This window comes from Telmatherina bonti (assembly GCF_933228915.1).
Source record: "Telmatherina bonti genome assembly, chromosome: 21".
Taxonomy (NCBI): domain Eukaryota; kingdom Metazoa; phylum Chordata; class Actinopteri; order Atheriniformes; family Telmatherinidae; genus Telmatherina; species Telmatherina bonti.
The window spans coordinates 31,184,902-31,201,723 of record NC_136630.1 but is presented as its reverse complement, the minus strand read 5'-3'; the positions used below and the strand labels follow the sequence as shown (position 1 = coordinate 31,201,723).

Here is a 16,822-nt window from a genome sequence, read left to right as displayed (position 1 = left end):
ATTAATCAGTTGGCATTAAAATGGGAATAAACCAGCTTTACTTTGGAAATTTGTTTAATTCCAAACTGTTATTTTAATTCAGAATTACATGGTAATTTTTAATGTGTTTAAAACGGATTGAACTTTAATTCAGAACTAAAGAGGAGTTAAAGCTCTCATGAAAACGTGGCCATCGGCAGACGGGGTGACAGAGATCAAGCTGCACAAAGCTTCTGATCATGGCAGCAAAGTGAAAAGTCCTAAGAACCAGAACCATGGAGCCAGACAGGTTTACAAAAGAGAGTAGACTCGATGCTAGCTGGAACTGTAGAGAAGAACTTCTATGTCCAGGTTGGAAGTCCAGCTATCCTGTTCCTGTCAAACACCAACACATCTGAGACCAGGAACGCTGGATCCTGGTGGACCTAAAGCACCTGGACATGGATTAGGAGACGAAGGCAATGGCTTGGACAGATGTGACAACTGAGAAGATGGAGAAAGTTCCAGAGGCGAAGGAACAACTGGGTCAGACAAGGGAATTGAAACTCAACCTGGTTTTAGTGGTGGCATGGCATTAGGAGAGTGACTCCAACAGAACAGTTCAGATTATTTAAGTACACTGTCCAAGACCCCCATTCGCAACTGAAGAGACCTCCTTTGTTCGAGAATTTAACATTTTGAGCAACTGAGCAAGAAGTTTTCTACTGAGGACGTGCTGAAGGGACTTTGCCTCTCGGCTAGGAATGCCTCAGGATCCGCCAGAGGAGCTTGAAGCAGCACTACGGTACTCTGGTCGTGATAGGCTACTTGTGTAGGTACAGACGCCATGGGGCAGACAGAGGGAAACATAGCGGCCAATCCACACCAACACCTGACCAACCACCAACAACCTTTTATTCACACACTAGCAATGCCAAGAATGGATGCAGGTGTGTATCCTGACTTCCCCACAATGACGGGACTAGGATGTAGCTGGACTGGAACCACCAGCCTTCCAGATATTAGACAACTTCCACTACCTCCTGAACTACTGCCGGGACAAACTGAAGGACTCGTGTTGGGACAATGGTACATGTTAGTCCACAGAAACGTCCAGTCCTGCATGAAAGGGGGGAGGAGGAGGTAGAAGATGAAGGGGGAGGTGCAGCTTTGTTCAGATCTGAACCAAATAAATTACAAAAATTATGACAGAGACAATCTGGAAGATTTAGGATTTTTTAGGAATATTTAGGAAGTGCTAAATTGTCACAGAGGAGACAATCACCTCTGACATGAAGTTGATGTTTTTTCATAGTGAAAAAGGAGGAATTAGAAATAAAAAACTGAATTTACTGTCCAGGTGTTCCTGACCAGGTGTTCCTGACCAGGTGTTCCTGTCCAGGTGTTTCTGACCAGGTGTTCCTGACCAGGTGTTCCTGTCCAGGTGTTCCTGACCAGGTCTTCCTGACCAGGTGTTCCTGTCCAGGTGTTCCTGTCCAGGTGTTTCTGACCAGGTGTTCCTGTCCAGGTGTTTCTGACCAGGTGTTCCTGACCAGGTGTTCCTGACCAGGTGTTTCTGACCAGGTGTTCCTGTCCAGGTGTTCCTGACCAGGTCTTCCTGTCCAGGTCTTCCTGTCCAGGTGTTTCTGACCAGGTGTTTCTGACCAGGTGTTCCTGTCCAGGTGTTTCTGTCCAAGTGTTCCTGTCCAGGTGTTCCTGTCCAGGTGTTTCTGACCAGGTGTTCCTGTCCAGGTGTTTCTGTCCAGGTGTTCCTGACCAGGTGTTCCTGTCCAGGTGTTCCTGACCAGGTGTTCCTGACCAGGTGTTCCTGTCCAGGTGTTCCTGACCAGGTGTTTCTGACCAGGTGTTCCTGTCCAGGTGTTTCTGTCCAGGTGTTCCTGACCAGGTGTTCCTGTCCAGGTGTTTCTGTCCAGGTGTTCCTGACCAGGTGTTCCTGACCAGGTGTTCCTGTCCAGGTCTTCCTGACCAGGTGTTCCCGACCAGGTGTTCCTGTCCAGGTCTTCCTGACCAGGTGTTCCTGACCAGGTCTTCCTGACCAGGTGTTTCTGACCAGGTGTTCCTGTCCAGGTGTTTCTGTCCAGGTGTTTCTGTCCAGGTGTTTCTGTCCAGGTGTTCCTGACCAGGTGTTCCTGACCAGGTGTTCCTGTCCAGGTCTTCCTGACCAGGTGTTCCTGTCCAGGTCTTCCTGACCAGGTGTTCCTGACCAGGTGTTCCTGTCCAGGTGTTTCTGATCAGGTGTTTCTGATCAGGTGTTCCTGTCCAGGTGTTTCTGACCAGGTGTTCCTGTCCAGGTGTTTCTGACCAGGTGTTCCTGTCCAGGTGTTCCTGACCAGGTGTTCCTGACCAGGTGTTCCTGACCAGGTGTTCCTGTCCAGTGTCATGGTTTGGACTTTATGTGTCTTCGTTTCTGGTTTCCTGTTTTATTTTGTAGTTTTTCCTGTTTAGTTCACTTGTCTTGTTTCTTGTTTAACCTTTGTTTCTGTTCATTAGTTTACCTGGTCTCATTAGCTAAGTCATTACACCTGTTTCTCATGATGTTTGTCTGTATATATACTCCTGGCTCTCAGTTCCCAGTCGCTGGATCATTGTGTTTGTGCTAGTTCCCTGTGTTTGAATTAAATCAGTCTAAAACCTGCATCCCAGTTCCGTCATCTCTGCATTTGGGTCCACACCTTCACTGCCACAGTGACATCCAGGTGTTCCTGTCCAGGTCTTCCTGTCCAGGTGTTCCTGTCTAGGTGTTCCTGTCCAGGTGTTAGTCAGTTGTCATATTAGCTGGTCTCTATGAACCAGAACAGCACAGAACCAAACTGTATCTAGAACCTGCTGCTTGTGTTAAAGAACAGCAGCCCAGTTTCATGGATGGAAGTGTTTCTTACATTTTTCATGTTTCCATGACAACAGTCATGGAGAACCTGTGCTACCAGGACACTTCAGAGGTTTTCTACTTCCTCACATGAACGCAACAAGAGCATGTTAATCCAGTGTGTGTTATCTCTAGCGTGATGACAGAACGTCACAAACAGGCGGACATGTTGGTCTGAATACAAACAACCTGTTTATCCTCCAAACACACACAGAGCAGACAGGTGTGTGTGTTACCTGTCGATGATGACTGGGTCCGACGGCGTCTCGTTCCTGTTTCCACAGCTCTTCTTATCGCAGCAGCGGCTGAAACACAGAAAAACAAACAGCTTAGTTAAATTTGTGTTTGGTTTAGTTTTTGTTGAATTTATCTTTAGTATTGTTTAGTTTCTTAGTTTTCCTCCCTGGGCCACCACCTCATCATGATGGAGAGATTTGTGTCCTGAAGATCCAGGAAGCTATGTTGTTGGGGGATTTATGCCTCTGTTAGGGTCACCCATGGCAAACAAGTGTCTATGGGAGGGTCCAAATCAAGTGTAGCTCACAGACCTGTCTGATGAGCAAAACATTGGAGCAAAGGTTCCCTTGCCCAGATGCAGGTCATTCTGGCCTGGGAGTGGGAGGCACAAAGGCTTGTGCTTGATGGCCGGGTCTTCACCCATTGGCCCTGGTCAGGTTCAACTAAAAGGGTTACATAGGCTCCCCTCCTGTAGTCTCACCACCTGCAGGAGGGGCCATAAAGGTCAGGTGTACTGCAAGCTGGGCGGCAGCCAAAGGTGGGGACCCTGGCGGTCCGATCCTCGGATGCAGAAACTAGCTCTAGGGATCTGGATCATCACCCCTCTGGTGGAAAAAAAGTCAAAGCTAAAGTGTGAGACTGAGCAGTTCCATCAAAATTTAATTGGACTCACCTCGACACGGGGCTTGGGCTCTGGAACCAGTACCCTTGAGATGGTAGTGGACAAGTACCAGTACCTACCCTTTCTGGAGAACTTGATGGAGTATTGGAGTGGGCTCCTTCTGGGGACTCCCTCCTTCTACTAGAGTTTAATGCTCACTTGGGCAATGACAACCTGAGTTGAACCTGAGTTGTGTTTTGTTGACTTCTGTGCACATCATGGATTTTCCTTAAAAAACACCATCTTTGAGCATAACAGAATCTTGGCACCAGGACACCCTAGGCCTTAGTTCGATGATCAATTTTGTAGACATATCATCAGACTTGCATCTCTTGGACACTTGGGTGATGAGAGGGGCACAGCCAACTGATCACCACCTGGTGGTGAGTTGGCTCAGATGGCTCAGATTCCAGTAAGGCCTGGCAGGCCCAAACGTGCTGTCTGCTGGGAACATCTGTCAGAGAGAGCTTCAACTCATACCATGTGCACCAGCACTTCAACCATGTCCTGAATGAGGGAGCGGATATTGAGTCCGAATGGACTATGAGCCCCCTGAGGCAGCCAACTGTAGGTGTGGCCATAAGGTCATTGGTGCCTGTCATGGCGGTCATCCCAAAACTCATTGGTGGACACGAGCAGTGAGGGATGTCGTCAAGCTGAAGAAAGAGTCCCACCAGGCATTTTTGGCAAGTGGATTGCTGGAGTCAACTGATAAGTATCAGCAGGCTAAGGTCAGCAAGGCAAAAAATGACCTCTGGACAGCTTCATGGAGATTCTGGTCCTCCATCTGGTGACTCAGAAGGGGTAAGCAGTGGTTTGACAACACTGTGTACAGTGGGGATGGGAGTCTACTGACCTAAACTTGGGACATTGCGGGTTGGTAGAATAAATATTTTTAAGATCTCCTCAATCCTACTAACATGTTTTCCAATGAGGAAGCAAATTTGGGAGACTGGGGGGTGGGCTCACCTATTGCTGGGGTTGAAGTCAATGAGGTGGTTATGAAGCTCCTCAGTGGCAGAGTTTAGATCTGCCCATCAGATAGTCGAACCCCAGACTGAGATGGAGCAGAGTGGTTTTTGTCCTGGTCATAGAACAATTGGACCAGCTCTACACCCAGCTCTACACCCTCTTCCCTGGAGGGGGCATGGGAGTTTGCCCAACCAGTCTACATGCACTTTGTAGACTTGTTCAAAGGCCTTAGATCATGTCCCCAGGGGACTCCTGTTGTGGGTGCTCTGGGAGCATGGGGTACCAGACCCCCTTGTATCGGCTGTCCAGTCCCTGTACAACTATTGTCAGAGTTTAGCCCCAGTGCCAGCAGTAAGTCGGATTTGTTTCCAGTGAGGGTTTGACGTCACCAAGGCTGTCCTTTATCACCAATTATGTTTGTTTATGTTTATGTTTATGTTTATTCTATTCTATTCTAGAGCCATTTGGCAGAATTTTCGATTCAAAGTGACTTACATGTGATAATGGATCAATTAACAATAGCAATTAGCCAAGTACCAGAGAGAACCCACACTGAAATGGGAAGAACATGCAAACTCCACACAGAAAGGCCAGTGATCACATCTCCACCCAACCGAGGCTAAAACCAGCAACCATTTTGGGGCTGTAGTGCTCACCAATACGCTACTGTGCAGCCCATTCTGTTCTGATTCAAATCATAACTTTTATGAGTAGAACTTCCAGGTGCAGCCGAGGTGTTGAGGGGATCCGGTTTGGTGACCTCAGAATTGGATCTCTGTTCTTTGCAAATGATGTGGTTCTGTTGGCGTCATTTAGTTGTCATCTCTAGCTCTTTAACAATTTGCAATGTGAAGCAGCTGGGATGAGGATCAAGTCTCCAGCTTGGGTATGAGGTCCTGCCCCAAGTAGAGGAGTTTAAGTATTTCAGGCTCTTGTTCACGAGTGAGGGAAGGATGGGGCGTGAGACCGACAAGCGGATCGGTGCGGCGTCTGCAGTAATGCGGACTCTGCGCCGGTCTGTCGTGGTGAAGAAAGAGCTGAGCCAGAAGGCGAAGCTCTCGATTTACCAGTCGATCTACGTTCCTACCCTCACCTATGGTCATGAGCTGTGGGTCGTGACCGAAAGAACCAGATCTCGTATACAGGCGGCTGAAATGAGTTTCCCCCGCAGGGTGGCTGGGCTCTCCCTTAGAGATAGGGTGAGGAGCTCGGTCATCCGGGAGGAGATCAGAGTAGAGCTGCTGCTCCTCCATGTTGAGAGGAGCCAGTTGCGGTGGCTCGGGCATCTGGTTAGTATACCTCCTGGACCTCTCCCTTGTGAGATGTTCCAGACAGGTCCCTGTGGGAGGAGACCCTGAGGAAAACCCAGGATTTGCTGGAGGGGATTACATCCCTCAGCTGGCCTGGGAACAGCTGGAGATGCCCTGGTTGGGCTGGCAAACATGGCAGGATTGAGGGAAGTCTGGGCTTCCCTGCTTAGGATGCTGCCCCTGCAACCCGACCCCAAATAAGCGGCAGAAAATGGATAAATGGAGGGATGGACAGTTTATTTTCATTTTCATATTCATTCATTCATTCATTCATTCACTATCCAAACCGCTTAGTCCGATGAAGGGTCGCAGGGAAGCTGGAGCCTATCTCAGCAGTTTTGGGCATCTAGTTGTATCTTTGTCAGAGCACAATTTCCTTGTACAATAATTCCCCTGAATGCACACAGTACCTCCGCTACTAACCTAGCAGCACTGGTGCTATATTTGGTGACTCTTCAGTAAGTCTGTCTAAAGACAAAGCAGCAACATCTTTTTCTGGTGGTGTGGAGGACCTGACCCAACTGAGGCTGAAGACCCGATCTCCTCCAGAACGACCCTGGTTCTTACCTGCACATGATCTCGTGTGTCAGCAGAACCCGGCACATCTCTGGATTCTTGTCTTGTCCCTCGTAAATTATGGCCTGAAAGACACAGGCAGACAGGTAAGCTCCATTCAGGTGTGGGACAGGTGATGAGGAGGCAACGCCTCCGTGCTTTGCAGCAGCAGCAGAGGACGTCCATCTGTCCTGCTGGTCATCTGTCCTGCAAGAGAGATGGACGCCTCGAAAAGAAGAATTCAGAACGTGACGGGGCCACCATGTTGGAGGTTCAAGCCAGAAACTGTTTCCTGCAGCACAACTCAGACACAAGTCACACTGCAGTCACATGACCCACTGCAGTCACATGACCCACTGCAGTCACATGACCCACTGCAATCACATGACCCACTGCAATCACATGACCCACTGCAATCACATGACCCACTGCAATCACATGACCCACTGCAATCATCATTTGAGGAAGAAGGATAAAGGAGAAGGAAGATGGGATGAGGTTGATAAAGAGGAGGAGGTGCAGGAGGAGGTGCCGAAGGAGGTTTAGGAGGAGGTGCAGGAGGAGGTTGGGGTTCAGGCTACCAGAGCAGAAAGTGTCTGACAGAAATGTGACGCTGTTGCTAGGAAACCTGGACGGACAGACACTCTCGTCTCTGATTGGTCGGCTGGATGGAGCGTCATGTCAACCATTAAAGCTTATTGACCAATCGCTGATCAGCAGCTGATCACCTGAAGACGAACGATCCGTCTCACCTGTTTAGTCATGGAGTCGATGAGGCGAACGTAGAGGTCCTGCTCCGTCCTCACTCCTGCAGACAAACCCCAGCAGTTAGTGTCCGCACCGCGCCGCGCCGCACTGATCCTTAAAACAAACGCACCCACCGTTGCTGTAGAGCAGCTGCAGCTTGTAGTGGATCCCGTTGTTGGTCTTCTCTCCACCCGGCTCCTGAAATAAACACATCGATCAGAAACCTCCATCTAAAACCGGCTCAGTTGGACATCGCCGGGCCGCTGGTTCGAGTCCAGCTGTCAGAAACACACCGGTCCATGCATCCTGGCGCTGTAGGCCGCGAACGTCTTTTAAATCTGTGTGATGGAGGGAAACCGATCCAGCAGACATCTTTTCCACCTCAGTGAATCTGCCGACGCTGCCGATCCGTCCTCAGAGGAAAATCCTGGAAAGCTGAAACCTGCTTCCTGGAAGCGTTTCGTTTTATAGCATGAATAAAAAGATCGGAATTATCCATCAGCTGTTTAGCGGTCCGACAGCAAACATGTGGCCCTGACCAATCCAGGAAGAAGAAGCGAGTCGAACATTTATCCAGCTGCAAGGTTGGAATTTCAGGATCTGATTCTGGGTCTGAAGCACGTTACGGAGGAGTCGAGGCGTCACAGCAGGAGGAACAAAACAATCTGAATCATCAACACCCGAAACACAACGGACCTCGCCGACAATGAACGTTTAAAAGACTGAAACATTCAAACCAGAATGTTTCACAAAAAGCAGAATATTTAAAACAGAACGACTCGTTTGTAAAATACAAAACATTAAAAACACTAAAACTTTTTTAAAAAAATCTGTATTTTAATAAAACAGAACATATAAAAAATACAAATATTTTAAAAACTGGAACATTTTTATGCAAAAAAAAAAACAAAACTTTTTTAAAAAAAAAAAACCTAAATGTTTAAAAAAATCAAATTTAAAGAAACTGTAAAATGAAAAACACCCAATAAAAACTGGAATGTAAAAAAAAAACCAAAAGAAAACATAAAAAATGTAGTTTTTAAAAACCAAAGACAACTTTTAAAACTCAGAATGCAAAAAAAAACAAAAAAACTTTTAAATGTTTAAAATAAAACGTTTAAAATCCTAAAATGTTCAAATAAAAAACAAACATTTAGAAATGTTAATGATGAAGTGGAATATGTAAAAATAAGGAATATGTAAAATAGTGGTAAGTTTAAGCAGGATGCTCGTAAAGCTGAAAGCCGACGGATGGAAGGAAAAACTGATCCGAGGAAATTCCTCCTCGCCGGAACCAAAACTACGTTTGGTTCCTGACGTCCTCTAGAAAATGTTCTTTTTACTGAAAGAGTTTTATTTGTACAGAGTTAAAAGAATAGAAGGAGAAGAGGGGGAGGAGAAGAAGAGGAGGAAAATACGACAAGGAGGAACAGAGAGAAGGAGGAGAAGAAGAGGAGGAGGAACAGGAGGAGAGGATGGCAACAAGGTGGAGACGACGTGGAGTTCTGACGAAAGCCTCCGTCTCCTCCATCTCACCTTCTCCTTCTCCACGAAGTCAACGTAGGCGGTGCGCTCGATCTCCACCGGCTGTCCCTGCCGGTCGTACAGCGCCAGGACGAAGTGGAAGAAGTTGGACTTCCGCAGGTTGGGCGGAGGCTGCTTCTCAAAGTGAGCTCGGGCTAACCCCACCCCGCTGGAAAACAAACACACCCCGCATGAACGGAGCGCAGACGGGTGGAGTGTGGACAGGTGGACAGGTGGAGTGTGGACAGGTGGACGGGGTGGAGTGTGGACAGGTGGACAGGTGGACGGTGGACAGGTGGACGGGGTGGAGTGTGGACAGGTGGACGGGGTGGAGTGTGGACAGGTGGACAGGTGGACGGTGGACAGGTGGACGATGTGGAGTGTGGACAGGTGGACGATGTGGACAGGTGGACGGGTGGAGTGTGGACAGGTGGACGGGGTGGAGTGTGGACAGGTGGACAGGTGGACGGTGGACAGGTGGACGATGTGGAGTGTGGACAGGTGGACGATGTGGACAGGTGGACGGGTGGAGTGTGGACAGGTGGACGATGTGGACAGGTGGACGGGGTGGAGTGTGGACAGGTGGACGGGGTGGAGTGTGGACAGGTGGACAGGTGGACGGTGGACAGGTGGACGATGTGGAGTGTGGACAGGTGGACGATGTGGACAGGTGGACGGGTGGAGTGTGGACAGGTGGACGATGTGGACAGGTGGACGGGTGGAGTGTGGACAGGTGGACGGTGTGGACAGGTGGAGTGTGGACAGGTGGACAGGTGGAGTGTGGACAGGTGGAGTGTGGACAGGTGGACAGGTGGAGTGTGGACAGGTGGACGGTGTGGACAGGTGGACAGGTGGACGGTGTGGACAGGTGGACGATGTGGAGTGTGGACAGGTGGACGATGTGGACGGGTGGAGTGTGGACAGGTGGACAGGTGGACGGTGTGGACAGGTGGACGATGTGGAGTGTGGACAGGTGGACGATGTGGACGGGTGGAGTGTGGACAGGTGGACGGTGTGGACAGGTGGACAGGTGGACGGTGTGGACAGGTGGACGATGTGGAGTGTGGACAGGTGGACGATGTGGACGGGTGGAGTGTGGACAGGTGGACGGTGTGGACAGGTGGAGTGTGGACAGGTGGACAGGTGGAGTGTGGACAGGTGGACGGTGTGGACAGGTGGACAGGTGGACGGTGTGGACAGGTGGACGATGTGGAGTGTGGACAGGTGGACGATGTGGACGGGTGGAGTGTGGACAGGTGGACAGGTGGACGGTGTGGACAGGTGGACGGGTGGAGTGTGGACAGGTGGACAGGTGGAGTGTGGACAGGTGGACAGTGTGGACAGGTGGACGGGTGGAGTGTGGACAGGTGGACAGTGTGGACAGGTGGACGGGTGGAGTGTGGACAGGTGGACAGGTGGAGTGTGGACAGGTGGACGGGTAGAGTGTGGACAGGTGGACGGTGTGGACAGGTGGACGGGTGGAGTGTGGACAGGTGGACGGTGTGGACAGGTGAACAGGTGGACAGTGTGGACAGGTGGACGGGTGGACAGGTGGACGGGTGGAGTGTGGACAGGTGGACGGTGTGGACAGGTGGACGGGTGGACAGGTGGACGGGTGGAGTGTGGACAGGTGGACGGTGTGGACAGGTGGACGGGTGGACAGGTGGACGGGTGGACAGGTGAACAGGTGGACAGGTGGACGGTGTGGACAGGTGAACAGGTGGACAGGTGGACGGTGTGGACAGGTGAACAGGTGGACAGGTGGACGGTGTGGACAGGTGAACAGGTGGACGGTGTGGACAGGTGAACAGGTGGACGGTGTGGACGGTGTGGACAGGTGAACAGGTGGACGGTGTGGACAGGTGAACAGGTGGACAGGTGGACGGGTGGACAGGTGGACGGGTGGAGTGTGGACAGGTGGACGGGTGGAGTGTGGACGGGTGGACAGGTGGAGTGTGGACAGGTGGACGGGTGGACGGGTGGACGGGTGGAGGAGTTCCAGTCTGTGTTTGTGCTCAGACGAAATGATCCGTTTTAATTCCTTTACCTGTTTAAAACATTTTTTATTATGATTTATTTATTATTTATTTATGTTGTTATTTATATAATTAAAGTTAAATTATTTATATTGTTTTATATTTTTGTAATATTTATTTAACCAGTTTTAGGTTAGTTTTCATCGCCATGACGACATCATACATAAACACAACAAAACACGAAAGTAAAATAAATAAAAAAACAAACAATCTGAAAAAACAAACATAAAAACAGCAGCTGACAACTGGAGCAAAGTGAGTTTGTTAGAAAGCAAAATGCAAAGAACTTTATCTTATTTATATTGTTTTTATCATCTTCATATTTTTATTTTTAATGTTTTTATTTTTAGGAATTTAAATAAATTATTTAATGAATTTTATTTCATGAGATTGTTTTCTCAGAAACCGTGGACATAAGGACGAGTGTCCCCTCCCGCAGACGGGCTTAAATCAAACGCTCCTGAGACACGGCGTGTGTGTGTGTGTGTGTGTGTGTGTGTGTGAACGGTGAAGCAGCTGAAAGCTGCTTGTTCAGAAGTCGACTTTTATTAAACGTTTCACCAAGAAAAATCAGAAACGTGACATTAACCATAATTATACATATATATATATATATATATATATATATATATATATATATATATATAAAATCAATATCATACATAATTATTATTATTATTAATAATAATAATTTAAATAATAATATTGTAATAATAATAATATTGTTTTTATGAAATGTGAATGAAGACGAGAGAAATCTTTTTTAAAATAAAAAACATGTTTCTGATTTCTGTTCAAACTGTTTCAGATAAAAATAATCTGAAATTTATATCAAAATATTTAATTTCATAAATCTGCTGAAACAGCAAAGATTTTGTTTCTTCTTCATGTTTTAACTTTTTTATTGACACGTTGTCATTTGTTTATTTATTGATCATTAATGTTTGTTATAAGTCTGTAAATGAAACTTTTTATTTGCTTGTTTTGTTTATCAACATGTTTGTAAATAAACATTATTAATATTCTAATTTATGGAAAAAGATCTGAATGCTGATTTTAATTTAATTTGTGGCGAAACTAAAACTGATTTGGATTTTTGTAGCTGTAACCTTCATCTTCATCATCCTCAGAAACAACAGAAACATGTCGTCGGCGGCGGACAACGTTTACCTCTGAGCCGCCGTGTTGGCGTCCACCACGCCGGCCGAGTGCATCCAGGAGCGGACGGCCAGAGGCTCCTCCTTCATGCTGGCCGTGGCCCCGCGGGGAAGGTTGTCCTGGATCCCAAACATGTCAGGGGCCGCAGAAACGGCACCACAGAAGAAGTCCAGCAGAAAGACGGTTTACAGGACAGAGACGGTCTGGACGTTGGACATTTTCTGGAAACCAGAGTCCAAAATAAACCAGAGAAGAAGAAAAGGTGGAGTTTTAATGTCTGCAGAAGTTTGACTTGTTTCTGGTTTAATGGAACTTTTTAGGGAACAAAGGTCAGAAATCTGCTAAAAGTCATCAGACATGTTTAACGCCGCAGAGAGGAGGGAGGAGAAGAAGAAATAAAGTCCTCAGAGGAAAGACGGCGGGATCGGAGCCGGTCCGGACGGAAAACCTTTTTTCTTTTCCCCAAAGAGACGAGCGGCCGGGATGGAGGGATGGAGGGATGAGGAGCGGAGGAGAAACTCTCAGCCCTGCGGCCCCACAGGACTGGACGGCAAAACCCAAAAACCCCACGGGTCTTCCTCCTGCCGCTGACATCACCGCGGGGGCGGGGCCTGACCATACAAGGAGAGAGAGAGACAAGGGTGTGAGGAGGAGGAGGAGGAGGAGGAGGAGGCGGCGGGGGTTCAGACACACCAACCACACAGAAGAGAGCAGGTGTGTGTGCTCTCTGTCCCTCACACACACGCACACACGCACACACACACACACACACACACACACACAGCTCACAGGATCAAGGTGGAAACCGTGTTGGAGGTCCGGATGGAGTGATCCTGCACACCAGAACCGGTCCCGCCGGGCCACCATCCCATGGATCCAGCAGAGTCTCCTCGCCGATCATCACGATGAGCCACACAGGTCAGAAACCAGATCAGCCTCCTCCCAGCCCTCCCAGCCCAGTCCTCCCGGTCGGCCCGGTCCACCCGGTCGGCCCGGTCCTCCCGGTCGGCCCGGTCCACCCGGTCGGCCCGGTCCTCCCGGTCGGCCCGGTCCACCCGGTCGGCCCGGTCCACCCGGTCGGCCCGGTCCTCCCGGTCGGCCCGGTCCTCCCAGCAGCAGGAGGTTCTGATCAGAACAGACAACCGACCCAAATCCAAAAGAGATGCTCGTCTTCCTCCGGTTACCACGAGGAAGACTCCACTTCTCAGGCCGAAGGCCTCAGAGGCTCCGAGGGGCGTGATGATGAGGAGGAGGAGGAGGAGGAGGAGGAGGAGGAGGAAGGAAAGAAGAATTCTTGTTTCTCCGTTTCTGATTGCATGAAAAAAATCACTTTGATCTTCATCATCGGCTGCAGACGCTGAGAAAGACTCCCGGTTTCTGGACCAGAACTGGTTTCTGGACCAGAACTGGTTTCTGGACCAGAACTGGTTTCTGGACCAGAACCGGTTTCTGGACTGATTTCTTTTTCTTTTATGAACAGAAAATATTTTATTTGATGAAAAAAAACAAAAACCCACAATCAGTTTTTTTTAATAAAATATTTTATTACGTTATTTTTTTAATCTATTTTTATCATTTTCTTTAGTTTTTTTTCTAAATAAATTAAATAAAAACTAAAAGACAAAAATTTGATCTAAAAATTTCATTCAAAGTTCAAAGTGAATTTTTTTCCTCCACAGTGTGTGTGTGTGTGTGTGTGTGTGTGCGTGATACACATTCTGCCTGCCACACGCGCACCAAGGTCCGTACACACACATTTGCATTTAAATAGCAACATCAGCGGAGGCAAAACGGAGGGTTTCCCGGACAACCAGCACATACACACACACACACACACACACACACTCTCCGCTGACTCTGTAAAACATTTATTTAGCGATTTGTTCAATTTAAATGTGTCTGAGAACAGGAAGCGGTTCTGTGTGATCCGGATCAGGTCACCTTAAGTTTCTGGTAAGTCTGCCTCAACACACGTTCTGTTTGGGTTCTGCAGGTTCTGTTTGAGTTCTGCAGGTTCTCAGTGGAAGAAAACCAAGGAGAAGCAGGAAAACTAAAATGAGGAAACAAAACGGTCGACCTTCAGCTGGAAACAAAACAATTTCATCTAAAACTGTGTGTGTGTGTGTGTGTGTGTGTGTGTGTGTGTGTGTGTGTGTGTGTGTGTGTGTGTGTGAGAGAGAGAGAGAGAGAGAGTGTGTGGGGAGGTGAGTTGGTGGGGAAGCGAGGAGGGTGCACAGGGATTTCCACTCGTCCCAGTTGAGGGAATTCCCTGTCCCAGCAGAGTGCAGGGCGAGCGAGTTGTGAGCGACACCAAGAGGAGAGAGAGAGAAGTTCTGTTTGATGATGTGAAGTACTGAAACAGAACCAGAACCTGAACCAGAATCTCAGTTAAAAGTGATGAAATGATTTATCTGGAAAATTATCAACTAAAGAAAAAAATTAGACAAATATGGAAAAATAAAAAACAATTTAGACATTTTTTACATATTTAGCTTTTTGTCAGTATTCTGAAATTTTAGGATGAATAATTTCTTTGTTGTTTTTCATGTTTCTACCAGGCGAAAATAAACATCTGCAGGAAGTAAACGAAATTTCAGCCAAAAGTCCAGAACTAATGATCCGTTTTAGTTCAGCAGCAGAAACATAAAAATAAAACCTGAAAGAGATGAAGGACCAGTGAAACTTTAACTGGTTTAAAACTGTTTTGTTTTTATGATTATTAATATTATTATTATCAATGTTGTTCATTCATTCATTCATTTTCTGAACCGCTTATTCCAATTCAGGGTCGCGGGGAAGCTGGAGCCTATCCCAGCTGGCTTTGGGCGACAGGCAGGGTACACCCTGGACAGCTCGCCAGTCCATCGCAGGGCCACACAGAGACGAACAACCACACTCATGCTCACTCCTAGGGACAATTTAGAGTGACCAATTAACCTAACATGCATGTCTTTGGATGGTGGGAGGAAGCTGGAGTACCTGGAGAGAACCCACACATACATGGGGAGAACATGCAAACTCCACACAGAAAGGCCACTGACCAAACCAGCCAAGGATTGAACCAGTGACCTTCTTGCTGTGAGGCCACAGTGCTAACCACTACCCCACCGTGCAGCCCTATCAATGTTGTTGTTGTTGTTATTATAATTATTATTTATGTTGTTCTTTATATAATTAAAGTTAAATTGTTATTTATAGTGTTTTATATTATTGTAACCTTTATTTAATTAGTTTTGGGTCAGTTTTCATCGCCATGACGATGTCATACATTAACACAACAAAATACAAAGTAAATAAAACAAACAATTCGAAAAAAACAAGCAAACAAACATAAAAGCAGCAGATGATAACTGGAGCAAAGTGAGTTTTTCGGAAAGAAAAACACAAAACAAACTGGAAATAGGAAGTAACCAAGCTGGAAACAGGAAGTAACCAAACTAGAAACAGGAAGTAACCAAACTAGAAACAGGAAGTAACCAAACTAGAAAACAGGAAGTAACCAAACTAGAAAACAGGAAGTAACCAAACTAGAAACAGGAAGTAACCAAACTAGAAAACAGGAAGTAACCAAGCTGGAAACAGGAAATCGAGAAGACAGGAACAGGAATTAACCAAGCCAGAAACAGGAAGTAACCAAAGTAGAAACAGGAAGTAACCAAAGTAGAAACAGGAAGTAACCAAACTGGAAACAGGAAGTAACCAAACTAGAAACAGAAAGTAACCAAACTGGAAACAGAAAGTACCCAAACTGGAAACAGAAAGTACCCAAACTGGAAACAGGAAGTAACCAAGCTGGAAACAGGAAGTAACCAAACTGGAAACAGGAAGTAACCAAACTAGAAAACAGGAAGTAACCAAACTGGAAACAGGAAGTAACCAAACTAGAAACAGGAAGTAACCAAACTAGAAACAGGAAGTAACCAAACTAGAAAACAGGAAGTAACCAAACTAGAAACAGGAAGTAACCAAGCTGGAAACAGGAAATCGAGAAGACAGGAACAGGAATTAACCAAGCCAGAAACAGGAAGTAACCAAAGTAGAAACAGGAAGTAACCAAAGTAGAAACAGGAAGTAACCAAACTGGAAACAGGAAGTAACCAAACTAGAAACAGAAAGTAACCAAACTGGAAACAGAAAGTACCCAAACTGGAAACAGGAAGTAACCAAACTGGAAACAGAAAGTACCCAAACTGGAAACAGGAAGAAATCAAGCTGGAAACAGGAAGTACCCAAACTGGAAACAGGAAGTAACCAAACTGGAAACAGAAAGTACCCAAACTGGAAACAGGAAGTAACCAAACTGGAAACAGAAAGTACCCAAACTGGAAACAGGAAGAAATCAAGCTGGAAACAGGAAGTACCCAAACTGGAAACAGGAAGTAACCAAGCTGGAAACAGGAAGTAACCAAGCTGGAAACAGGAAGTAACCAAGCTGGAAACAGGAAGTACCCAAACTGGAAACAGGAAGTAACCAAGCTGGAAACAGGAAGTAACCAAGCTGGAAACAGGAAGTAACCAAGCTGGAAACAAGAAGTAACCAAGCTGGAAACAGGAAGTTACCAAACTGGAAACAAGAAGTAACCAAGCTGGAAATAGGAAGTAACCAAACTGGAAACAGGAAGTAGAGAAGGCAGGAAAAGGAAGTTAGAGAAATAAATAAATAAGGTTAACCCGAAAAGCTAACCTGATTTTTTGTTTGGGATATTGGTGTGTCCTCCTGGAACATTTCTGATTCGGTCTCATGACGTTTTGACCAAAGCTGAAGGCTGTAACCATG

At 47.0% G+C, this 16,822-nt stretch overlaps 1 protein-coding gene across 5 annotated transcripts in view; it reads right to left on the bottom strand.

Annotated features, from left to right (window-relative positions):
• Positions 1 to 12,179, bottom strand: part of LOC306772084 (transcription factor COE3-like) — a gene marked incomplete at both ends in the record, with an annotated part of 66,531 nt that extends 54,352 nt beyond the window's left edge. For all 5 annotated transcript variants that reach the window (XM_079261484.1, XM_079261485.1, XM_079261483.1 and 2 more), the window contains 6 exons: positions 3,082 to 3,150; positions 6,593 to 6,666; positions 7,333 to 7,388; positions 7,462 to 7,525; positions 8,864 to 9,020; positions 12,058 to 12,179. In XM_079261484.1, coding sequence (XP_079117610.1) covers positions 3,082 to 3,150; positions 6,593 to 6,666; positions 7,333 to 7,388; positions 7,462 to 7,525; positions 8,864 to 9,020; positions 12,058 to 12,179 — 542 coding nt within the window. The remainder of the gene's footprint in view (positions 1 to 3,081; positions 3,151 to 6,592; positions 6,667 to 7,332; positions 7,389 to 7,461; positions 7,526 to 8,863; positions 9,021 to 12,057) is intronic.
• Positions 12,180 to 16,822: the final 4,643 nt, after the last annotated feature.